Here is a 27362-nt window from a genome sequence, read left to right as displayed (position 1 = left end):
GGTCCAACCATATTCAAAACATACCAAATGAATTCTAAATGTCCATCTACAATCATTTGGTTTTCAAGAAAATGCATGACCCCAAAAAGAGGTTTGGTTATACAAAAAGATTGAGTATCAACATACTAAAACAAATATCCATTAAATATACAAAAAGTTATTTCCAAGGCTATTTTTATTGATATAAAATAATAACTATAAAATGTATCAAAAGTCAGGCTTTCCTGTATTTCAGATATTATTACATCTAATTCTCACTACGGTCTTTTTTTTAATATTTATTTTTTTAGTTGTAGCTGGACACAATATCTTTATTTTATTTATTTTTATGTGGTGCTCAGGATTGAACCCAGGGCCTCGCAGGCACTAGGAAAGCACTCTACCACTGAGCCACAATCCCAGCTCCCTCACTATAATCTTGCAAGGTAAATATTATCCCCACTTTAGGCACTAGAAAACCAAGATTTGGAGAAATAAACTGGTTTTTAAAAAGTGTCATAGCCAGTAAAATGAAGAAAATACAATTTAATCAACACATTTAGTTAAAATTAAAGCTACTTTATCACCTTCAAATATGAAGATCTCATATAACCTGAAAGAACTTTTTGTTTTATTCTATTCATTCCTAAAAGTTCATCCTATCTTCCTTACCATTAGTTGGACAAATTTATCAACAAAGAGTACCTATGTTTTGTCTCAATGCCCGTAACCTCTTAAAATCTAAAAGAAAGCAAAAAACAACTGTGTTCTGAATTTATCAGCAAACTCTTTTTGTCATATCCAAACCAGTCAGTGTACTCATTTTTGAGAAACACTACTCAACATTTTAGAAATAAGACCCTGGTTCGAGGCAGATGAACAGGCACAGAAAGGCCTAGAATCTTGGCCTCTGCTGTCACAGATGCTAGGAATCCCAGAATAATCAAAAAAAAAAAAAAAATTGTAATCACACAAGAGACAGTGCAATAAAAGGAAATTAAATTGAGATAATTTGTTCTTCTTGCCATGGTTGTAAACCATCTAAGTTTTAGAGGTATGCAGTAGCTGCTGCTAGTGACATGTTGCTATTAAAATTATAATTTTGAGTAGCTAAAATTAAAAATTCAGTTCCTCTCTTTCATTAACCATATTTCAAGTACTTAAAAGCGACATAACTAATGGCCATATACTGGAAAATGAAGATTCAGAACATTTTCTGTATCTCAGAAAGCTCCATTATATTCTATAGTTTGTCTATCAAGAACACAGTAAGATTGCCAGTGATAAAACCTATAGTAGTCAAGTGCCTGGTCTGGTTTGATAGTAAAATAACATACTATTATTGCCTACAAGATATAGCCTAGAATGTGAATGCTAGGTACATTTCCCATTGTGAATTAGTAAACTGGCACATCACTCCGTTGTAAGCTTAATAACATTCAGTAAATCGCTTATTAAATACCTACAATATCACAATTGCTGAGACAGTTGGTCATTTACACTGTTCTACACATAGAATCTGAAGCTCAGAAAGGTCTTACATCTAACAGTAATAAAATCAGAATTCATATTAGTCTTTCAAAGTCCAACTAAACTCTAAAAGCAATATACAACATATTAAAAGATACATGCAGAGTTATGAAACAGTATGGACCCATACAGGTAGTATTAAGGTTTTTTAAAAAAGAAACACAAGGCAGGGATCAGAGTTAGGAAGGTCTCAAAACAAAAAGAATGGCAGCACATTAAAAGCATCATACAGGGGCTGAGGATGCTCACTGGTAAAATACTTACCTGGCATGCATGGGGCCCTGGGTTCAAATCCCAACATGATGAAAATGAATAAATTCATTCATTCATTCATTCATTCATTCATTCATTCATTTCTCCCTAACATGATGGGGAAAATGGTGTGTGTGTGTGTGTTATATCCAGGGAAAAAGATATCCCATCAAGAACCTGACCCATCCAAACACCATAGGACCTTGGCCAGACAACATTACGTAAGCAGGTGCTTAACTCTCCCTTTCTAATCACATACTTAGTCAGTCACTTTCTGGTTATCATTCATCTTCTCTTGTATGTTGGTGGAAGGAACAGGGAAATAACTTGGTGATAAGAAAAACATTTGAGCCTAGAATGTGAATGCTAGGTACATTTCCCATTGTGAATTAGTAAACTGGCACATCACTCCCTTGTAAGCTTAATAACATTCAGTAAATCACTTATTAAATACTATTGCCCAAGCCCATCAATCTAGAGTCACTGAAAAGACCAATTCTAATCAGAATTTGAACCACAGTGAATTCACCAAGATAAAGATATTCTATGAGGCTTCTTGGAAGCCAGTTCTCAAGGATGTTCTCAAGAATTGTGCTGATCTCAAATAGTACCTTTTACCCAAATTCCATGAGTATTTATTAGTCCCTGTAGCAAATGTTCTGACAGTTCTGAAGACCAAATTTATTTTAAATCTATCCTTCCCCTTCAACCCTTCTCTTACCTCAATGGAACCACAGCACAGAAAACCTACAAAATGATAAAAGATTAGAATCTGGAGCACAGGCCTTGGTTCATAATCTTGATTCCACCACGAACTAGTACTGTGACCTTGCCTAATTACTTAAATGATATTTTTTTATATAAAATGGGATATAAACATACATCAACAGGCCTATTGTAAGGATCACATTCATGTGAGTTACTAAATGTGACAAATGCTGGATGATTGTATCTACTACCTTCCTGACACCCAGTAACCATTCAAGAGATGCTATATATTGTTACTAACACATTTCACCAAATCTAAGATCCTACTAGTAACTTACATCATTGTTGGATATATATACTTCTAAGAATGAAAAAAGTTTACCAACTTAACTATGACATAGCATTAATTGGAAGAAAATCTGATTTCAAATGTTAAAATGTGAAAAAGTACATATAAAAATCTATTAAAATTTTAATTTAAGCCTTCATTATCTTAGGATATACTATTTGGTTTTTCTGTCTTTGATGTCGATCTCTCCAAAATCATACATCTTATTTTGAACTGATTCCTCTCCCTAATCTTTTATTTAAAACCCTCTACGGAAAATGTTTAAACTCCTTAACATAATATTCTAAGCCCTATCCCCCTGATCCTTCCAGCTCCTTTCCAACTTCATTCTGCTGGCTCTTCAACATATCCAGTGAACCAGATTTCCCTAACCATGTCTGGATATTTCCACATATGCCTTTGCTCTTTCCATCTAGACTGCCCCCAATGTCCTTTTTCCTCTTACCCATGTGATAGAATCACACTCAATCTCTAGTATCCAATTTATATATACCATTACTATAGATACTTCCAATATAAATGCTTTGCTTTCTAGGGCAAAATCAATTAGCTATTCCTCCATAACAAACTATGATCAAAAACCCAAAGTTAAGAATTCCTCTAATACAAGGACTAAACCTCACTTATTATCTCCCTATCACCTATCATGATTCAACAGTATAAAAGCATGTTAACAACCCAGTCTATGAAATAAGACACATCTGTGTTTGAATTCTAGGCTCTACCACTTACTAGTTATATGACTTTGGGTAGCTTAGTCTAAAACTCAGGGTCTTCTGAAAAGGGGGATAACAAAACCTAATTTAGAGGGTAAAGATTAAATGTAAAATGGCTGCCACGAAAGAACACCCAATAAACATTCATGAATACTTAATAAGCAGGTTTAATACACAGTCTGATATTCTCTAGACGTATTTGCCCTGACTTTGGCTTGGCAATTTAGGATATAAGGGGTAACACATGTAACCAGTGCTAAAAGTCAAACACAGGTGTATAACCAAGTGTATAACACAGGTGTATAACCAAATCTTCCTTTCACTGCTACCTGACTTCTCAAACCTTACCATAATTCCTTAGTTCTGTCTCCTCAATATGTGTTTCTACTTGTGACCATACCTAAATAGAAGAATGGCTAATTCTATGTAGGTGAATAAAGAATAACACTGTTGGCATCTGAATCTCATAATTCACTCAGTCTTTTAATTAGCATACAGAAGAACCATTTTATATTGCTAATGTGATCTAATGGATGATTAGATTCAGATAAATGTATTAGTGCAGAGTATTTGAGCAATCATTTACCAAAACATTCAAATCCCTACTGAGTCTTACAAAGAAAATTTATTCTTAAAACTTAAAAGCAAAGGAATGTTTATATGGCAGTAATATGCCTCAGCAAGGAATAGCAGTAAGCAGAAGACCAATACCCCTATACCAGGTTTTGCTATCAGCTAATTTTAAGACTGACCACATATCTTGCCCTCTATAATTTATTCATCTATAAAACAAAGGGGTTGAGAAAGTCTTTTGCAATTCTAAAACTAACTGTAGAATTAAATATTAAATTTTCATTAGAAAATTGAAAAGAACTAAAATTAGATATACCTGAAAAATTCAAATAACTCACTTAAGCTATATTTAAGAATACACATCTGAATATCACCTGTTTAAAGAAAAGAATTCAAAGACACAGGCTATAATCAAAATGAATACAAGTTATAAATGACTGGACAACTAATTGTGACCAAGATAACAGCTACATAACTGTTCTCATCTGGTTTTCTTACCACACACAAAAAGGTTAAGAACAATTTATTAACATGAACATACCCATAAGCAGAAATATTAGTCAAAATCAATAAAACTATTTTCCAAGAAAATCAACATTGAACACCCTAAAGGCCTCATTTCTCTCATATAAATAATGTTCCCAATCAATTTGTAATGCCACTGAGCTCTATATAAGAAATAATTTTAATAGCAAATATATTGCTTTTACTATGTACCAGGCGTTACTTTAAAAACTTTTCACATTTTAACCCATATAATCCTCACACCAGTCTCATAAGTACTGTACTGTTATTTTTCCCATTTTACAGATGAGGAAATTGAGGTACAGAAAGGTTAAATGATTTGCCTGAAATCACTCAGCTAATAAGTTGGTAGAGCTGAAATATGAACACAGGCAGTCTAGATTTAGAGTCTGTTGTCTGAATGTGTTATCAACCTACTAACATATGCTATAAATTAATAAGCAATAAAATGAACCAGTGTGACTGTATTAATTCAACCACTAACTAGGCCACGTGACCTGATTCACTTAACCTAATTGTCCTATATTTCCCATGAAAGTAAAAAAGGAAAATTGAGCTAAATATTCTCTGAAGTTCCTTATAGATCTGACATTCCATGACCTATAATCCTAAGGCCACAACTATAGTACAGCAACAGCTTTAACCACTGTTAGCTTCCTCTTTTCACCCTTATCACTACATCTCATTGCCTTTTTCTTATGTCTCATCCTCATAAGGTCCTCTATCAGTTACTTGTTCAGTAATAGTTACTATGATAATCTTAAGGAAAATATAAGTCACAGAGGGGAAGTCTATCCTACTGACCACACTGTAACACCTTCCAAACCCTGCAGGCTAAGACCTGGAACTAAAAATAACCCAGCCATTACTGCACCATCCTACCAAACAGATGCTACAGAACAGTCAGTGGTGCTTGAGAACAGGTGGAACAGGCCTAAATGCATATATTTATAAAGAGATGGTTTATTTACTTTTTATAAAGCAGTATGATGTAGGACTTAATAGTAGGAGCTCTTACAATCTCATTCTACTGTCCACAATTAGCAGTATCAACATAATCTGTTACTTAATGTCTCTAAGACTCAGTCTCCCTCTTCTACAACAGTGATAACAACCTATATAAAAAGCTTGCATAAACAGCTTTAGTTCTTTTCTCAAAAATAAAAAATAAAAATAGGGCTGGGGTTGTGGCTCAGTGCTAGCACACTCGTCTAGCACGTGTGAGGCACTGGGTTCGATCCTCAGCACCACATTAAAAATAGATAAATACATAAAATTAAGGTATTGTGTCCATCTACAACTAAAAACATATTTAATAAGTAAATAAAAATAATCGGCTATTACTGCCACTACTACCACCACTGATATATATTTACCATTCCTGTACAAAAGCAAGAGCTTTAGAGTCTGACAGATTTGATTTCAAATTCTGGCTCTACTTAGTTACTAGGTGTATAGCCTTGAGCAAATTAACTAATTTCTCTAAGTCTGGGTTACCTCCTCAAGTAAAATGAAGATAATATCTATCCTGCAGAACTGTTGTAAAGACTAAATGAAGATAACATAATGTAAAGCAGATGACACCTGGTTCCTAAGCACTCAATAAATATTATTTCTTTTCTCCTTAATGACAAGCTGACCACATTTCTGCTAATTCAATTCAAAGAAAGAAAAGTAGAGTTAAGAATCAGATGAAATCCCGATAAGCCAACTTTTTTCTCTATTGTTCTTTGCTGTGGAAAAGGTATCAGAAAATCCTCTTGCTATGGTTTCTTTTACCTCTTATGGGATTCATAGAACTAGAGAAGGATTTTTCATGACATCTCCAAACTTCCCTTGGGATCCTCAAAACCCTCTCATGGAATCAAAGATGTCAAAAGTATTTTCATAATAATACCACAACTTCATCTATTATGATTCTACTGGCTGGTAAAAGGTGTGCTTGAATAATCTTGTGGGGTTTTTATTGTTGCTGCTATTGTTGCTTAAAATGGTATTTGTATGTGTGTATGTATGTATGTTGTTTGTGGTACTGGGAATCAAACCCAGGGTCTCAGACATGCTAGGCAAGCCCTCTACTACTGAGCTACATTCCCAACCCTGCTCTTGTGTTTTAAACATTTCTCAGTTTTAGTTTCTAATAGAGTATATATTAATAGACATTGAAATTCTCAGTATTTTTAAGAATTTCAAGTGGTTCTGAGAGGAAAGAATTTGAGAACCACTACTCTTACTGCTCTTTAAAAAAAAAAAAAAAGCCCACAAAGCACATACTCTGTGAAATTACAACTTTATCAATTTAGCCTAATAAGTAACTCACACAAAAATCTAAATATGCCCCACTTTCCTCTATGATTATATTCCAGTCTTTCAATCTTCAAAAAAATCACTTGTCCACTAGCCATCTGTGAAAAGTCAATATCAGAGCTATATCTTAGGATTTATCTCCACATTTCTAGCCTAAGGTCTTTATAATACTGCAGGACACCTTCAATAAAAGACTATTTTCTTAATCAACATGTTAACCTTGTTGAGGGAGTCAGATGCAGGTGGGGCACACCTATAATCCCAGCAACACAGGAGGCTGAGGCATGAGGATGCAAGTTCAAGACCAGCTTCAACAACTTAGCGAGATCATGTCTCAAAATAATAAGGACTAGGGATATAGCTCACTGGTAGAGCACCCCTGGGTTCTATTCTCAGCAACAAAAATAAACAAACATTGATTTATTACAGAAAATTTGAAAACTGTTATGTTTACAAAATAAGATTATTTATATCTTCCTTTGGCCTCTATCAAATAAACAATTTTTAAAGGATTTTCTGATCTGTCTGAATATATACTATATTGGTGACAGGAAGAATAGATGGCCATATTTCAATCTGACTAAACAAATCAGACTTCAAGATATATAAGCATCATTTACAATAGTGATCAAAATGTATAAACACATTCCAAGTCCCTAATCGACCATCTTCTTGTTCTACACCATTTTAAATTTTGGAAAACACCAAGTTGACTGAAATACAATACCAGAAAAACACATATGTATTTCATTTTTTCCTCTATTTTTTAAGGTTATGGGGGAGCCAGAATCTATCAGCCTATATAGTAAATAATAAAGTTCTATAAATATTTGTTGAATGAATAAATGATTTTTAAGATTTTTGTTTGTAAACTTTGTGTACTTGGCTTTTTTTTTGCATTTACTCAGTAAGAAAAGATCTGAAAAAGCAAATACACTGGACAAGAGAACCCTAGTAACTTTTAACTCTCTCTCAATCCTAAAAAACGATTCAACATCAGGCAACCCATAAACCAGTTTTGGTTAATCTTGGGCAACATCTTCCAAACTTCTATTATGGCACATGCCTACCCATTTTTTTTTAATTTTATTATGCACCTCCAGTATATGTATATCTATTCATAACTTATACCCATCTACAACTGTGTATGCTATAAAACAAAGAATTTTAAATTTTTTTAGTTGTGGTTGGACACAATATATTTACTTTATTTATTTATTTTTATGTGGTGCTGAGGATGGAACCCAGCACTTCGCACGTGCTAGGCGAGCACTCTACCACTGACCACAGCCCCAGCCCAAAATAAAGAATTTTTAAGTTAAAAGTTTTACAAAGATGAAACAAGGATAAAATAATTTTTATCTTTCATTCACAAATAATACAAAAATACTTTATATCTAAGAGATTATCAAAGTATTTCAAAGGTCTAATTCAAAATTCAAGTCCATTTTGAACTTAATTATAATGGATACGAACTGAAAACTAGACCTTACAAGGCAGAATATTCATAATATATAACACAGAGTGGAGTTAACTGTGGATGACAGTGGATGTAACTTTATTTCAGAGTTATCCTAATGTCTTCATAATTTTGAAATTTCTCAGTAAACTTAGCATTAAAATGTTCTTGTTTATATCTGTAATTCGGATGACCAAAAGCTAGTACTAGAAATAGAACTGTCAGTTCTGTTATTGTCTTCTTGTTTTCTAGTGCTTGGTATTATTGATATTATTATTTTGGCTTCCTTTTTGTTGTTGTTGTTGTTGTTGTTATTGTTGTAGTTGGACACAATAGCTTTATTTATTTTTATGTGGTTCTGAGGATGGAAACCTAGTGCCTCACACATGCTAGGCAAGCACTCTACCATTGAGCTACATCCCCAGCCCTTGTTTTGACTTCTTTACAGGGACTTTTTAAGTTTTGTCCACTTCATAAGGTTAGTTTGGTTAAAACTTAATAATATTTATATATTAACTTAATTAGGCTCCCATTACTGGATTAATTGCTATCTGCTGAAAGAGAACAAGTAAGAAAAACATGGGCAATCCTGTTTCCCTCAGAATTCTTGTGTATAGGTTCCTTAGCAAGAGTACTAAATCAATCCACTTGCTAAATATTAGTGAAATTTTATTTCTTCCTTTCCATATGCATAAAAATAAATAAAGTGAACAGTTCTAATACTATCTTATTTTATTCCATGGAGGTACTGGGTATACTGCTTTGGGACCTTCAACTCAAATATACCTGAAATCACTTGTATGACTCGATCAGTCTCACAAATATTTTCCAGAACAGGACGAAGTTTGAAGCCAGGACTAATTTTTCCATGGTCACCTCAGGTCAAATAAGATTCTTAGGTTCTTATGATCTGGGCCTTCACCCAAAAGTTGATCCAAAACCAACCTTCAGGGATGGATGGACAAGGATAATCTTACTAGCATACTCACCCTCGAGTACAATGATAATAAAGAACAGTTACAGCTTCCTATCTCTACAACATTCATTCACTCATGTAAGAAACATTTATAAATGCCAGACATCTCACTACCATAGTCATTTACAAGTGTTATCTTAAATATACTATACTGTACTTTCATTTGCAGAAGTGCCTTAGAGAAAAAGTGTGGCTTGTGCCCCATCGGGTGGCCAAACTGGAAATTTCAAACAAGTTCCAGCAAGGCAAGTTAACCCTAACTAATCAACATAATACCTTTGAGAAATTGAAGCCTGCAACACAACTGGCCTCATGGGAGAGTTCTATAATTGAAAATCATAATGTTATTTCAATGTTTCCTTATATTTAAAAATAAGAAAGTACAGTTTATGCAGGATCTCTCCTTTCCCAAATCCTGCAATTAAAAAAAAAAAAAAAAAAAGACCAGCCTTTTTTAAGTTAAAAGAGTTTCATTGGGTTAGCTTTAAGATCAAAACCTCATCAAAAAAAATTTTAAAGGGTATTTATTAACTTAAGAAGATGATTTATAAAACAATCCTTTAAGTTCTACCCTTTCATGAAACAAACATGATTAAACTATAATAAAGCACAAAAATTTAAAGTTAGATGGGTCCTTAGATAATAAGAGTCTGTGAGCTTAGAAATCATCAAGTTTAGTTCTCTTAGCATTATAGATGAACCTTAAACAAGCCAGTGAGAAAGTGATTAAATCAGGGTTACACAGCTAGTGTGACCTGACTCCCGATGCTTACACATCTAAAGCCAAAGAGACTAGGTGTGTGTGTGTATGTGTATATGTGTGTGTGTGTGTGTATGTGTATGTGTGTATGTGTGTATGTGTGTGTGTGTGTGTGTGTGTGTGTGTGTGTGTGTGTGTTGGGGGAGGGGTGCGCATGGTGTTGCATGATTGGGGGCAGTGCGCATAGTGGGGTGAGGGTGCCATACACTAACCAAATGGCTGAACCTCTTTGGACCTAAGTTTTCTTGCCTGGAAAAACAAAGAGGTAAACAATCTTTCAATTCCCTTTCAGCTCTAAAATTCTGTAATGTAAAGGCCTCATCATTTTATTATCTTACACAACTACAGTATACACTGGGGGGAAAAAAAAAAAACATTCTGGATTCCTGAGAAACCAAAAAAGCACAGGACCCTAGGGAAGAAAACAAGTCAGCCACTTAAGTCACCAAATATGTTTGCTTCTTTTGCTAATATTCTGTAAAATATTAACATGGTCATACTAGTCTATTTGGATGAAACTGGTCTAAGTTAATTTTGATTAATCTATTACAGAGCTCTAAAAAACACAATCGCTGATTCTAAATCAAAAAAATCTGATAAAGACATATTCGTGTGTGTGTGTGTGTGTGTGTGTTTGTGTGTGTGTGTGTGTGTGTGTTGCTGGGGATTGAACTCTGCATGTGAGGTAAGTACTCTACCAACTGAACTATATCCCCAGCCCTCTATTTTATATGTTGAGATGTATAATCAAATATATTGCTGGGAAACAGATAGTCTCTGCTCATTTATGTTGTTTCTTCATAAAAATTATTCATAAATGCAAATAAATTTTCTTTACATGGTTTCTTCATGTTGTTCTATTCTTTTATGCTTTTATGCTTATTATTTTCCTATTAAGACTAATCCATGCACTCCACATTTTAAATTACAAACTTTTAATAATTTCAGGATATTGAAGGGCTACAATTGTTAATAATTTTAACAATCCATTAAAAGTGTGGTGATGCATGCCTATAATATTAGCTACTCAGGAGGCTGAGATAGGAGGAGCACAAGTTCAAGACAGCCTAGCCATCTTAGTGAGATCCTATCTCAAAATAAAATAATCTAGGGATATAGCTTGGGGGTAGAAAACTTGCCTACCATGTGTGAGGCCCTGGGTTTGACCCATCCTCTCTCACACACAAAATAGTTAAGTAAAAAACTTACGAAACAGAAGAGAGAACTTCTGGTCCTATACTCATTTTTTTAATAGAAAAGAGTTCTGGAAAGACAAAAAAATTGTCCCAGGGTATCAAGGCTAACAAACACAAGAACTAGCACTTATTATGCCGCTATGTATATAAAATGTTGTATATAACTATTACATAAAATTATAGTTGTGAACAAAATTTTCAGCTTCTATCTAAAGCTCTGCTTAATTCAAGTAATATTTAAAATAGTAAGATGACATAAAAACCAAAGAAGCTGAATAGGTCACATTGGTTCACAGCACTAGAAAGCAGCCTAGGCTAGAAATCAAGAGTAGTATACCAAAATGTCATCACCAGTGCCTGAAAAACAAATCCAAGTGTTTGTTCTACTAAATGTGTTTTAGGAGCATCATGTTCAGACATGAGAAAGTACGTATCACTGAATTATGAGAAGGTCCTTTTCTCTAGCCAAGTCCTTTTTCCCTAAACTTCTAAGCTGCTCATATTCCTGGAACCTATAAATGTGCTCACTCATATCCCTTTATTGTTTTTAAAGGAACAGCATCAACTCTTCAGAAACAATACAACACAAAGATTCCAACCCTCTACAAATTTCTCTAATTATTTCAATTAAAAGAAAAATGCCCCTTATTTAATTTTGCCTATTAAACAGTAAGTTAAGGGGTCACACAGTAGGAACTCTCTATAGAATCAAATTTCAAGTAATTATAACTGAAAGCAAATTATCCACAATATGTGAATTTTAAAAAAAATACAATTCGCCTCAGAAAGATAATGCAGTCACACATAAGCTCAAGAATTTTGTCCCTATGTGTCCAACCAAGAGTAATCATTTAGAAATAGCATCCAAATGGAATATGTGAATGAGGTTACTCTAGGTACAAAGCTGACATTACAAATCAAGAGTTAATTCCATTTTCAAACTAAATCTTTTGCTTCTCCTTTTGGCTCCAGATATTCCAAATTAATTCTATGAAACAGTGAAGTGCTGAAATACTTAAAATGAATCACAGAATATCCAGCCACTGTAACTTCTGCTCAAATCAAGCATTCCACACTATGTAACAAGAATAAGCTGTGGTTCAGCATACTCATGTCCTAAGCCTCTATGAAGAACTGGCAGTGGTGCTGAAAATTACTACTAGAAAGATGGAAGACCAATACCCTTCTTTCAATAAAATTCATCATCTGGACTCTAGCCAAGGTTTTAAAACTAACCGAACATATTACAAACAATAAATCAACAACTCTACAGATGGAAGTGTTAGCCCCTTCTCTTACAAAATGTGGTCACAAAACACTACAAGAAAATTAAGTGACAAGAAGGCATTGATAATTCTAGAGCATTCTTTTCTGATAATTATCAAATACTCTGTTATAAGTAAATTTAAAATCTTTAAGATTCTGTTTAACCTACCTACATCTTTTTATCTATCTTATTCAATTATTAAAATGAATAAATGAACTCACTGCTGTTACCTAAACATCTTATTATTAAACTTATATAAAAATTAAATAGAAAACTAAAGTAGTTCGATTCATAAAATCTGGCTAGTATATATGTATTCATATTGATTTTATACTCTTTGTTCCTGCACATAACATAAATGTGAATTCCTGGAGGTTACAGATAAGTCTTTCTCTATCCAGGAGCTGAACTAGCTACTGAGAATAAGCTATTGCAATGCTTAAAGCCCTTCAGGTATCTTACCTTCTAAATATATAAATATATTCTAAACATATAAATGGTTTCATTATCTTTACTTTTTCCTGTATTGACATAGGTTCCTTATAACTAATGAATACCTTCCAGGAGCTGTTATCACAGAATCTGGGAGGAAAGGGGGGCATAATTTCTGTAATACATAGGTAAGATACAGTGTTTACAATGTAGTAATAATCTCCCTAGCTAACAAAAACAGCAGACAAACTGAAATTTTTTTATAATTTTTCCTCCCTCATTCTTTCCTTCATCCAAAACAACCTAAGAGCCCAAACCAAAGATGTGTGATTACTCTGTACACTTCATGCAATCAGTAAAAAGACAAGCCACTGTCTTAACAAAACCGAATCGCTGGTTACAATACGTCTGTAAACTATAACCACTGCATTTGTGATATACATTTAAACCAAGTTTCAATCCTGTTACAAAGCCTTTGTCAACATTGGCCAAGCGGGGGAAAGCCCAAGCGCTCGGCTCGGTGGAATGAAGGAAATCAGTGGAGGGGCTAATCTCAGAAAAGCAGGATTCCTTGGTGAGAGGTGAGCGGAGAGAAACGAGACCTAACCTTGTCGAGGGGGCGCTCGCCCAGGGTGGGGACAAGAGGTCAGGGTGAGCCGGGAGGAGGTTAGCGCGGGACCGCGGCAACCCGGGGCTGCCCTCTCACCGCGACTCCCCCACCTGCGGCTCGCCCTCCCACTAGCCTGCCCCGGCCCCGGCCCGGGCTGTGCCCTTCCTCCCGCCGCCGCCAGCATATCCGTTACCCCGGCGGCAGCGGGCTGCGGGGGAGGGGAAGGACAGCGGGGCCGGCCGCGGCGGGGATGCCGCAGTGGCTCCCCGCAGCAGCGGGTCAAAGTCCGCCCGGGCGCAGGGAGGCAGCAGGCGCGGAAGGCAGCGGTGGAGGTCAGGACTGGCGAGATGGTGGCCCCTCGGAGTCCTCCCACACCCCGGCCGCCGCCGGTACCTCATACTGGATGTACTGCTTCCTCCACTCGGGAGTGATGTGCGCGGAGAGGTGCTCGGCGAACTTCATTCTGCCGTTTCCCCCTCACTCCCACCCGGGTCCAGCAGCTACAGGCGGCGGCGGCGGCGGCGGCGGCGGCAACAGCAACTCCGACTCCTCCCCACATGGGCCCCGGCGCGGCGCGGCTCTGCGCTTCTCTCCTCCTCCGCCGCCGCCGAGGTCTCCTCAGAGCCGCCCTCCCGCCATCTTCCTCCTCCTCTCCATAGCTCCGCCCCGCCCCGCCCTCCAGACGTCATCGCCATGGTAACCGCCTACGCCGCACCGACGAAGGGGCAGGGTAGGGGGCGGAGCTTGGGTGAGTTCCTTAATTCTCCGCCCCTTCTGGGCCGGACGTACTGGAGGCACCTCCCCTGACCTCTTCCGTCTGGCTCTCGTTGGCCTACAGCTGCTCTGTGCCGCCTGCCTGTGAAGCATCAGTGTTGTTATTGTAATTAATATTAATACTGTAGCAACGATAATCCACGCAAGACGTTTATATTTGCAAAGAAAGAACTGTGCAAATGTTTTTCTATTTTAATACGTATTCTTCATAAAACCCTCAAGGAAGTATTAGCATTAATCCAAATTGAGTAGTTAAAACAGGTAAGGGCCAAATGTATTTAAAGAAACAGTATTATGTATGCTCAAAAAATGCTTGTTGAATTTAAAAACAACACCAAAAAGTACATGATGCTTCCGAATTTCAGTGTAATTTTTAGTCCCAGGGCTACCAAAAAGCTAGTAATAACCTGGATCCAACCAGTACTGGGGACACCAACTAGATCTGTGACTGAGCTTTCTGGATGGTTGGGAGTGAGGGTTAAGAGGAAAACTGATGCTGGGAGGAAAGAGAATTCCATAAAAGTACAGTATCTAGCCCACCCCTAGTGAGACCAGAATTGGCCCAGCCACCTAATTCCCAGGCTTAACTGTGTCCCTGGGAAACACAGGGAAGAGATCACTCATGCAGTTCAGCACTACATTGAATGTGGGAGTGATTGTCCAGAAGGGCCTTATTTGAGACAGAAACCCAGGTCCCGCCCTGGGTGGAGGAACCCTGGATAATATAATAGTTAACATTTATTGGACACTGTCCCTGTAACCACTGCTCTAAACCCCTTACATGTACTTTGACTTTTAATTCTCACAATTTTAATGAGACCCAAGATTTACTAGGAGGGTATTGTGCCTGGAACAATATCCTGAGATATAAATCCTTGCTATTGACTTCTCCCACCACCTCCTCCATGTATCTTTCCCCTTTCTCCCCCACTAATTTATGCCAGTGGGAGTTCTGCAATTGTTTCCTCAGGGGAAAGATGAGGCATGATGGAAAATAGGCATAGGCTTTGAGTCTTTCTGGGTTTTTATTATACAAAAGCCTCACTCTCTAGTGAAAGAGTAATGAAGGACAAAAACAAGAAGAAAAAGATGAGGAGAAGAAGCATGAAGTCTCCCCTCACTTTAGCCTCGTATTGCCCCCTATTATAAAAATTCCCTTCTACTGGGGGTGAACATCTTGGGACACAGGCAAAAGAGAGAGCTAAGCTACCAGGATGGAGGCACACCACAAAAGGAAAATGACTGTCTGGTGTCATTTTCTGTCAGAAGACAGAATAAGGCCAGCAACAAGAGAGATTCTTGGGCCTTTAGTCAGATATGATCTAAAATGTGGACTCTTTACAGCAACCTTTATAGACCATGGCACACTGCACCCAGCAGTATAATATCTGCATGCCTTAATTTCACACAGATCCGTGGCTCAATCAAGGGAAAAAGGAAATCCTCAATACTAGCTCTAAAGCCAATAATTCTTATTTTTTCTCATACCTAATCCAGAGCCCTGCCACCGATAGACATGAAAATTATAATTTATCCACAAGTAAATTTAGTAAGAATATTCCTTATTCCTAGCAATATTTCAGATATCTCACAACAAAACCATCAAATAACGTGAATGGTTTTTATCGAATACCCACTCTCTGCAGAGCATCATGCCTCATTCTATGAAAGACTATCCACATAGTTTTACTTGAATCAGAAGAGCTTTTTGTTTAGACTTCCATTTTTGAATAGGCAAATAATTATTCATTTGATAAAACTTTATTAAGTACTATAATATTACAGTTATTCTACTTTGAGAATGAAGGACAGTTTGAAAACGTTTAAGATTCTGTCTTTTCCTTGGAGGAAATCACAATCTAGTCAAATGGTGGGCATATAGATCAATAGCTAGGCTACTATGTGATACATTCTGTAATTGCTTCAGCAAACAAATGTCCAGGTGACCAGAAAGTAAACAGTGGTATCACAGGGAAGGTGATTTTGAAATCCAGGCTTAGACAAAAATTTGACAAGGAAAGGGACACCTCAAAGATCTCAAAAACAAAAGGTAAGATGCCAGGAGTGTGAAAAGACTTAACAAGAAACCCAGGCACAGTGGTGCATGCCTAGAATCCCAGCAACTTGGGAGACCAAGGCAGGAGGATCGAAAGTTCAAAGCCAACCTCAGCAATTTAGCAAGGTCCTATTGTCTCAAAATAAAAAGGGCTGGGGATGTAGCTCAGTAGTAAAGTGCCCCTGGGTTCAATCCCTGGTAACAAAAAAAGAATGACAAGAAGTTATCTGACTAGAATATCATTTAAGGTAGCAAAATTTCCCCTCCTCAGTGAAACTTTTCCTACTTTGTCCCTTTCCCCAGTCTGGCTCCTACATCACCCTACTGTATTCCCTTCAATATATTGTCATTAATAATCTGTATCAGACCATGCACTCCTTGAAGACAAATTGCTTATTTTTCTTGTCTACAATTTAGTATACTGCCTGACACTCAAGCATTCAATAAGTGTTGAAGGAACAAGGGAAAGGAGGAAGAAAAGAAAAAAGGGAAGAAGGGAAGGGCAGACCACATGGAGGGAAGTTGCAAGAAATGTGAATTAGAACAAAATTGTGAAGGAATCGATTGGCATAGGCATAGAGGTCTTTGAAGAAGTTTAAATGGTAAGCGACTAATGCAGGCTTGGGAAAGCGGTACATATAGTGTAACTTTCTAGTTTTGAACACTGACTCTGGTAATAGACAGACCTGAGTTAAAATTCTAAATCTGGCATTTACAAGCTTTGAGACTTGGTTAAAGTTCATTAACTCTTAAAGTCCCAGTTTCCTCGTCTCTCAAATGGGGACTAGTACACATCCCTTGCTGATTATTTTAAGGATTAAATGAAATTATGCATATAAAGCATTTAGCATGATGACTGGCCCCTAATTGAACATTTGATAACAAGTAGCCCCTCAAAAACTTCTGTCAGCTGTGTGATGGATACAGGAGAGTTGGGACAAACCCACGATCAATTTATTCATAAGCACTCACTGTGTAGGAGGTGCTGGCCTAATAACTTTGCAAATGCAAACTTTGTTTAATCCTCACAAGAACCCTCAGTGGTAGCTACTATCATTATCTTCACTTTAGGGTTGAGTAAACTCAGAAAGAGAAGTTATGCATCTTACACATGATCACCTACCTAGCAGGTAGTACATCTGGGTTTGAACCCCGGCAACTCAACTCCAGGGTCCTTGGTCTTGAACACTACATTATGTGATTGTTGATGTAACAACTCGGGTCCATCATGGTAATGAACTGAAGGAGATGTGACATATGACTCTAATGACACTGTAGATGCGGCTGCTATGAACTGAGATAAGGAATACAAGTAGAGAGCAGGTTGGGGGCATTATCAGATGTATTAAATATTTAGGAATCTATGGGACATGGAGTACTCCGGTTGGATATACAGATCTAGAGCTCTAGAAAGAGAGGTTAAGACTGAACACTAGGGAGCCATTCACATTTAAGTCATAATTAAGTCTGCTTAGTCTGCTTGAGGAGAGAGTATTGGAAGTGAAATGGAAGAGGCTAAGAGAGGATCCTGGTGTGGGCCAAATGGAGAAGATGGGCCAGGGAAGGAGGCTGAGATATGTTCAGAACAAGCAGCAAGACAATTGGAGAGAGTAGTGTCAAGGAAGCCATAAAATGATGAAAGTTTCATAAAGGAGGCAGTGATCCATAAGTCAAATGTCATTGAGAAGTCAGGGAGGGTGACTTCTAAGCCACTGTGTTTAACAAGTTGAGAGTCATTAATAACCTCTGGAAAAAAATGGTCCAGACAGCATGAAGGATCACAGAAGGCTAAGCAATGAACAGTGGTTTGTCTTCAAAGATCCAAAACTGCATTTATGCTGGTACATGTTGTAGGATGACCAGGAGTGAGAAGTAATAGCATTTAATCTCTCAGCAATTAATCTAGAAATCCTTAAGTGCTGAGTTGGAATGCTTTATATTTATCACACATAATTCTAAGTTTTAGAACAGTTATACTTACCACAAAGTAACTGCTTTAAAACTTAGAATTATGTGTGATAAATATAAAGTTAAACTGTTGCTTGAAAAAACAAAACTAGTGATCAGGCTGAAAGGTGAGGAACTGACCTGCAGATAAATCAAATCTTAATGTACACATCCCACTGAAGCTGGATAAGCTACCGTGTCACTGAAGTAAACATCATGTTCAAAATACAGCCTAGTCACAATTATTTGGGGCCCAGTCCAGCTTTAAAATATGATAGACTTATAAACCAAATAGGATTCAGGAGATGAACTTCAGATGGTCTGTGACTCCCCAAAAATCACATGCAAAACTTCATGTGCTCCTTGAACACTCTTCTGGAAAGGTTCCACCTACATCACTTCTCAAAACTTTCTACAAATCAAAAACATTCAGAACAAAGGTACCAGAGTACTAACTTCCACTTCCTCCCAGTGGGGCGAGGGGCGGGTAGGGAGGGCTAACTAAGGATTCACAAATGAAATTTCAAACTACTATTCAATTCTGCAATTTTTAGAAATACTTTTATTTTGACACAGTTTAGATTAAGTACATCTCAAGTGTTTGTTTTTAAGGAATGAGGTTATTTTGCAAGTTATGAAAGAGCACTTCTAATCTAAGGATGAATTAGTAGTGGAGTGCCTGCTTAGATGCACAAGGCCCTGGGTTAAATACCCATCACCAAAAAAAAAAAAAATTATAATATTCATTCGTTCTATCAACAAATATTTGTTGAGCAGCAACTACTTACCAGGCACTCTTCAGGGCACTGTGGATGATGGAGCAGCATCCAAAATTTCCTGACTTCATGGAGTTTGCTGTCAAAGGAGAGAATACATACAATAAGCAAATTAACCCTATGCAGCAGGTTAGATGAGATACACATGTTAAGAGGAAAAAGGGTGGGATAAGAGGTTTCTATATGTTTTTATATGGGGTAGTCGAGAAAGGCCTTAGGAGAAGGTGATTTTTAATCAGAAATCTGAAGGAAGGGAGAGAGAAAACTATGTGAATATGGGCTAGAGATGGGAGTGGGAGGTGAGAATAGAATTCAAAACAGGGGAATCAGCAAATGCTAAGGCCCTGAAACTAGGAAGTGCTGAGAGTGTTGGAAGAACAGCAAGAATGCCAGTGTGGTTAGTGTTCCAAGGAGAAAGAGAAGGTCAGACAGGGAATTAGGAGCCATATTGCTTAGGATCTTACAGGCCAAGATAAAGATTTGGGCTCAAAGTGAATTGAAGCCTTTGGAGATTAAAAAAAAGGAAGAAAATTGTTTTGGATTTTTGGAAATTTGATGTGTGTGTGTTGCGGGGGGATCTTTTTTTTTTTTTTTTTTTTTTTTTTGCCTTTATAGGTGCCACCTTACTTCAATGCATTTAGAAATTGCAGCCTATATATATAACATAAAAGTTACGGTTTCAATCATTTTTATGTGTAACATTCAATGGCAGTGGATACAAGTCAACCCACACTACAGAGACACTCTATGGACACTACTAAAATGATCAAAGTGAGAGATGATAGCAATTGGATCAACATGTTCACAATGTTGTACAATCATCACCACTATCCATTTCCAGAATTTTTCATCATCACCAATTAAAACCTTACACTCATTAAAGAATAACTCGCTATCCCCACTTCCCCATGTCCTAGTTCCTAGCAATCTCTACTCTACTTTCTGTCTGTATGAATTTGCCCATTCTAGGTACTTCATATATATGAATTTATACAATATTCATCCTTTTGTGTTTGTTTAGTTAGCACAGTCTTTCCAAGGTCTACCCATGTTGTAACATGCATCAGAATTGCATTCCTCCTCAAGGCAGAGTAGTATGCTATTGTATGGAGGTACACACTCTTCATCTATTTATTCATTGATGAACATTTGAATTGTTTCTACCTTTTCATTATCGTGAATAATGCTGCTATAAACATTGGCATATAAGTATCTGCTTGAATCCCTGCTTTAAATTCTTTTGGGCACATATCTAACAGTGAAGTTGTTGAATCATATGGTGTTTCTATGTTTAACTTTTTGAAGAAATGGAGACTTTTTGAGTGATAGCATCAATCAGATAAGTCATATATATTTTTTTTGCTGTGTGGTAGAAAATAGTCTTCAGAGGAGAAAAGGATGGCAAAGTGTATTTGTTTCCTAGGGATGCCTTAACAAATTAGCACAAACTGCTTAATGCACAGAAATTTATCTCTCACAATTCTGAAGGCTAGAAGTCCAAAGTCAAGAATTCAGTAGGTGAGGCTGGGGTTATGGCTCAGCGGCAGAGTGCTCACTTAGCATGTGTGAGGCCCTGGGTTTGATCCTTGGGACCACATAAAAATAAATAAACAAAATAAAGGTATTGTGTCCAACTACAACTAAAAAAATAAATATTTTTTTAAAAAAGAATTCATCAGGGGGTCTGGGGTTGTGGCTCAGTGGTAGAGCACTTGCCTGGCACATATAAGGCACTTGGTTCAATCTATAAAAACAAATAAATAAAATAAAGGTATTTATCCATCCAAAACTAAAAATTAAAAAAAAAAAGAAGAAGAATTCAGCAGGGTTGTGCTCTCTTAAAGGCTCTGGTGCAAAATCTGTTTCATGCCTTTCTCTGAGCTTCTGTTGTCACTGGAAATCCTTGGTATTTCTTGGCTTGCTGCTGCATAACTCCATCTCTGCCTTCGTTGTCACATGGCGTTCTGACTATGTGTATCTCAGTGTCTTCTCAGGGCATTCTCCCTCTTGTCTCTATTTTCTCTTATAAAGACATCAGTCTTCTTGGGTTAGGACCCACTCTAATTCAGAGCTCATATTAACTTTATTACATTAGCAAAGACCCTATCTTTAAATAATATCACATTCCCAGGTACTAGGGATATGTTGATAGGATTTCAACATATCTTTTTGAGAGGATACAAGTCAACCCACAACACAGAGACACTCAATGGACACTACTAAAATGATCAAAATGAGAGATGATAGCAATTGGATCAGGAGGTAAACAGTGGAGGTAATGAGAAGCAGATGGAAATTGAATATATTTTGAAAGTGTAGCAAATATGATTTGCTGGTAGGTTAGATGTAGAATGTGAGTAAAAGAGAAACATCAAGGTCTACTCCAAGGTCGTTTACCAGGGTAACTTGAAGAATGGGGCCGAGGAATGTTGCAGAAGGAGCCTGTTTGGGGTGGAGAGTGGAACTCAAATGTTCATTTTGGGATGAAATGTGTTAGGGATGCCTGTCAGACAACTTGGAGTCTGGAGGTGAGCCGAGAAGCCCTGGATGAGATATAAATTCATGAGTCAACAGGATAAAAATGGTATTGAGAGCCATGGGACTCCATGAGATCATTCAGGGAGGGAGTGTGGATAGAAAAATGAAGAGCTCTGAAGACAGATCCCTGGGGCACTCTTGTGCTTAAAGTTTGGGAAGATGAGGAGGAATCCACAAAAGGACTGGATCAGAGGAAGTCAAAGCAGTGAAAATTGATCATTCCTTCAGGAAATGTTTTTATAAAGGGAAGCAAAGTAATAAGGTGGTAGCAGGATTAGAATGTAATAATAGAGGTCTTTTTTTTTTCTTTAAGATGGAAGAAATAACAGCATGTATACAATCTGATAGGAATGATTCGGTGTGGAAAGAAAAAAAATGATTATACAGGAAAGAAAAGAGACATAAGTTTTCTCTACATAACATACCCATATGTTTAACTAGTAACCAGACTCAAGAAGGATGTTCAGAATAATTTTCTCTGGGTTAGAGATTTTGAGTGATTTTTACTCCTTGGACTTTTCTGTACTACTTTTAATTTTTATAAAACTTCATTAATCAAACTACAACGAGAGTTCCATTTTAATAACCTCAGACCAGTGATGTCCAATGGGCATGAAAAGATGTCTGGAGCATTTGACCCTGCCAGCTGCAGGGGAGAAGCCAAAGATGAATGGTCAAGCAAGGGCTCAGAGAAGGCCCTTACAAGGAGGCAAAACCTGACATCATTTCAGGCTTGGAGGTAGGGTTGATAATAATAACCAGGGCAAACAGGGAGTAGTAGAGGTACTCCATGCATAGGAGGGAAGCTCAGGGAGGTTTCATTTAGACCCTCCCTTTCCTCTCAAAAGCGGAGGAATTCATCCATTTGCTTGAGCAGGAGGCATGAGAGCAGTCCTGAAGGGCCTCTTGAGTTTGGAAACCTCATCTGTAGTAAAATCAACTGGGATGGTTTCCTAGTTATTCCAGTATTCCAGAATAGGGGTTAAGAGAAAGGACTTGTGGGATTGATCCAAGGTTAGGAATTTTGAAAGTAGCTTCAGCATAAGGAGATAAAGACATTGGAGTGGTAACATAAACATTAACAAGGAAGATTTATTATATTTCATGGGCATTATTTAATCCTCATAGCAATGGATAAAGATAAAAGAATATTAAGATAAATATCATAGCAAAGGACAAGGATTTTAAAAGGATATTATTATCTCCATTGTACAGATGAGAAAACTGAGACTTAGATGATATAGAAGACATTCATTAGGTCTTGGCTATCTACATTGGAGCTGTCATTTTCGGGGGTGGGGTAGTACCAGGAATTGAATTCAGGGGCACTTGACCACTGAGCCACATCCCTAGCCCTATTTTGCATTTTATTTAGAGACAGGGTCTCACTGAGTTCCTCAGTGCCTCGTTTTTGCTGTCTTTAGAACTCACCCTGGAGTTGTCTTTCCAGGTAGTGGGATCTCCTATCTCCTAAGTCTCAATGGGAGACAAGACCCCAGCTCCTACTAAGCTTAAAGTGAGCATATGTCCCTATCTTAAGCCCTTGACAAGAAGCATGTGGCCCAGATTTGGCCAAACAGATGCTCCTGCCACAGATTTTGCCTTATGTTGAAATACCCAAAGACACAGCAGTAAGAAGAGCATATTCTCAGAAGCTGAAACTCATTTAAGTGTCCAGCAGTGAAAATAGCAGAGTGTCTGAAGTTAACTGCCAAAGGTAGGGAACTACCCTGACTTATCTCTGGCCTGACTTCTGCCCTGTCCTTGGCTATGAGCTTTCCTTGGCTTCCACCTTTTTCTTAGATTTGTTTACCTGCCCTCACATTAATACTGCAGACTACCCAAAGCTATCCAATAAAATCTATTTCTGTTTAAGTAAACAAAGTCAAATTTTCCTATTTGTTGCCAAGAGCCCTGGATGGGTCATAGGGATTAAGAAATTTGTCCATAGCTGTTGCCAAGAATGTATCCAATAATCAGATACACAGCATGATTTTCTATAGATGTCAATCAGCCCCTTTTACACCCCCTGGGGCTTGGCCAAGGAACTCATAAATAAACTGGCCACAGTAGAAGGGATATGCAAGGGGTTTTCCTTACCAAGGCTGTTCTGGCTAAGTGTAATTTTCTAACCTGACAGCAACAGGGACCAATGCTGAGCCCTAATTGAAGCGAGTGGGGGAGGTAGACCAGTCAAACACATAGTAGCAGGTTAACTACATTGATCTCTTTCCATCATAGGGGTGGGGGGACAGAGGCAGTGATTTATCCTCAAGGGAAGAGATACTGGTTCTAGACGTGGATCTGCCTTTTTCTGCCAGCTATGTTTGCATCAGTAATATGTCTGTGAACGCCCTTAATCTCCATTCAATATTGCTCCTGACAAAGAAGAGAAAGAAAAGATGAATTTCACTGGTCTCACCACGTGTCCCATCACCTCCAAGCACATGCTCTTACAGAATGATGGAATAACCCATTGAATACTCAGCCATGGTACAACAAGGAAACATCACTCTAATGTTGGGGGGTGCTGTGCTATAGAAAGGGATAATGATCTAACCAGTAGCTGATATATGGTGTGGTTACTCCCAATCTGATGGAAGGGACTGGAAACCAAGAAGTAGAATGGTAGAATGGTAGTATCACCTTCCATTATTACAGATAAGAACCCAATCGCCAAGTTTTGGAGTCTGTTTCTTATCGCTCTTGGATCTCTTGTGGTTTAGAAGGCTTAATAACCTGAGAAAGATTGCTCCATCCTGGAGATTCAACAATGGTTCCATTAAAGTGGAAGTTGAGGCAGTCATTTGGCAGGTAGGGGTTATTCATGACGCTAAGTCAACAAGTAAAAGGACTTCCCTGTGTTAGAGCGAGTGATCCTGATATTCAAGGGGAACCAGATGAAAATGAAATGGATGCATCAGAGTCTAAACCCAAGGGAAATCTCCAGGGCACCCTCTCATGCTGCTCTGTCTGGTGGTAAAATACTTGAATGTAAACCAGCCCAAGAGCAAAATTACCAAGAGTTCAAACCCCTTGGGATGAAGGTCTGAGTTGTCAGGTAAAGAACATGAGCAGCTGCAGTGCTGGCTGAGGGTAAAAGAGGAACATGAGAAGGGAGTAGAAGAAATTTATAATCTCAACTATGGACTTCGGAGCAGGTGCAGAAATAAGATCTGTCTGAGGGACCCCAGTTTTCTTTCCTTGTTTTGTTATGCATATCGTAATGAATTTCCTTTGTTTACTCTTTCTTTCTCTAGTGTTTTATATTACTATGTTGGAGGTGGTGGAGTTTATAAGTTAGACCTCAGGTTACGAGGAATGGATGGCATTATGACTAGAAGAGGAACAACACCCCTTTGGAGCCAGGAGTCCCTTTTAGGGCCTTCCTGATTTCTCATCTGGCAGCCCACCGTCTAGCCCTTCCATGAATTTGTAAGCAGCTAATTCCCTGTATTCAGCCCTTTCTGCTTGAAATGGCTAGAGTGGTTTTCTGTTATCTGCAGTAAGCCCTGGCCAAAAAAGCAAAACAAACAACACAACCCCCACAAAGAATGAAAAGGTAAAAGACAGGGTTGTTTTGTTATCGAATTAAACTGATTAGGGAATAGTGGTTTAGATTATTTGTTTGGGTTACTTAAAAGAACTTTTTGCTTTTTATTCAGGCTATAAAAATTGCTGCAGGCCATTATGTAGCTCACGTTGACATGGCTTTGTCTTTTATTAGTCTCACAGATGTCTTGATCAAAGAAGAATCACTACTTTCTGCCAAAGCTTTAAAGTTGGAGGAAAAAAATCTTTCCCAAATTGCAGCTGGCTCCTTAGGGACAGGAACCTTATTCTTTCTTAACAGCACTTAACACAGTAGATGCTACATAGTAACATAAACAGGTTCTTTAATGCATGTTTGAAGTTGTTGTTTTTTCCCCCCTCTCTTTCTCTTGAAGTGATTAGCATGACAGTTTTGGGATCCATATAGATCCATTCTTATTTTGGAAGCAAATTGTCAGAATCTGGATTCTCTTTTAACACTTAGGATGACCAGAAACTTAAGCTAGAGTAAAAAACCTGTAAGCAATGGGGGAGACAGATTCTAGAAAACAAAAAATCTAAAGCTTGCAGGGAGTGGGGGTCTTGGGCCAGTGGCATCAAATTTGCAATGGGATCCCAAAGTCCTACTGGGTTACATAACAGTCTTTGTATTCAGTTGCAAATTGGGTACAATTAAAAAATTCCCAGTATAAAAAAAAACTTGGATTGGGGGTGTAGCTCAGTGACAGGATGCCTGCTTAGCATGCATGAGGCCCTTGGTTCAATCTCTAGCACTGCAAAGAAAGAAAGAAAGGGAGAGAGACTGAGCGAGAGACATTCCCAATCTCAGGGAATGTCTAAATTTAAATGTGGGTTTTTTTCCTTCAATTCTCAAATTAATACACCCTAATTATAGAGAATTTAGAATGCACAGGAAAGTGCAAAGAAGCATTTAAAAAAAAATCTCCTCCCCAGAAGGAACTGATGTCAACATTTGGGCATATTAATTCTGTCTTTTGAAATGAAAATAGTGTTGTTTTGTTTTTTTGCCGTGTTGGGGAATTGAACCCAGGACCTTACCAAATGCCAGGCATGCACTCTGTCACCCTCAGCACAAATTAACATTGTTCTGAAGCTAGGCAAAAGTGAAAGTTTAGGAGCAAAAGCATCTCTCTCTCTCTCTCTCTCTCTCTCTCTCTCTCTCTCTCTCTCTCTCTCTGTCTTGTATCCCTGATATCAGGGTTCATGACTCTGAGGCAAGAGCTCCTTCACAAGACTCCTCCACAAGCTACCAAAAGCCTCTGACTTGGATCTTAAAACAGAGAGTTATTTTGTCTTGACTGTAGGGAAAAGGAATTCCTCTTCTTTGCATGACAGATTGATATTAGAAAAACCAGTTAGGGAAGCCCTATAAACTGGTGAGGTCCTTCCCACCAGTTTATAGTGCATTCCATCTCATATCTCTCCAACTGTTTTATGAGAACCAGGATCTAGGCAGGAGGGGAGGAGAGGGCCTGAGAAGGACCAGTTAGATCCTGGGAGTTACATCCATGTGACCATATGACTGGCAGTACATCAGAGTTCAGACTTGGGTATACATTGGGCAGGTATATTTAGAAAAATAACTCCTATAGACTCTTGGTAGTGAATGTCAAGAAAGAAGCAAAGAATGTGGAGGAGACTGCCAACTTAATTAAAAAACACATTAGTTACTTTCTACTTCCCTTTTCTGTATCTCTATTCTCAAAAGCTTGATTCAGATGACAATCACAAGGTTTTCTGTTGCTTCACTTTCTGAAATCCTGAAATGGACCACAAAGCTCCAGGCAAAGCATACACTGAAATAAAAACCAACTTTTCAATCTGTACATGAGTTGGGAGTTAGGTCTCACTCAGTGGAATATCCTTGAGAAACACTGGAACAGATTCTCAGCGATGACTCCAGTGCTAAGCAAGTAATTCATTTCTAGGTTCTTTGGATTAACACCTAAATAGTTCAGTCATCTATATTTATTAATGCTTTCATTTCATACTCTTCTAGAAAGAAACTGGTTGACTTTACCTCCAAAATGTCTCGTGAATCTGTTTTCTTCTTCCAGAC

At 37.8% G+C, this 27362-nt stretch overlaps 1 protein-coding gene and 1 long non-coding RNA gene across 2 annotated transcripts in view; one reads left to right on the top strand and one right to left on the bottom strand.

The window, feature by feature from the left end:
• Xpr1 (xenotropic and polytropic retrovirus receptor 1) overlaps positions 1 to 14317 on the bottom strand; it is a 172492-nt gene extending 158175 nt beyond the window's left edge. Inside the window, exon 1 of the mRNA XM_078022430.1 lies at positions 14033 to 14317. Within this exon, the coding sequence (XP_077878556.1) occupies positions 14033 to 14101 (69 nt within the window). The 5' untranslated portion in view covers positions 14102 to 14317. The remainder of the gene's footprint in view (positions 1 to 14032) is intronic.
• LOC144367132 (uncharacterized) overlaps positions 1 to 27362 on the top strand; it is a 202199-nt gene that overhangs the window by 148518 nt on the left and 26319 nt on the right. The gene's annotated exons all lie outside the window — the stretch shown is intronic.

The sequence above is a fragment of the Ictidomys tridecemlineatus genome, chromosome 10 (genome assembly GCF_052094955.1).
Source record: "Ictidomys tridecemlineatus isolate mIctTri1 chromosome 10, mIctTri1.hap1, whole genome shotgun sequence".
Classification (NCBI taxonomy): domain Eukaryota; kingdom Metazoa; phylum Chordata; class Mammalia; order Rodentia; family Sciuridae; genus Ictidomys; species Ictidomys tridecemlineatus.
This window is presented reverse-complemented; position numbering and strand designations above follow the sequence as displayed.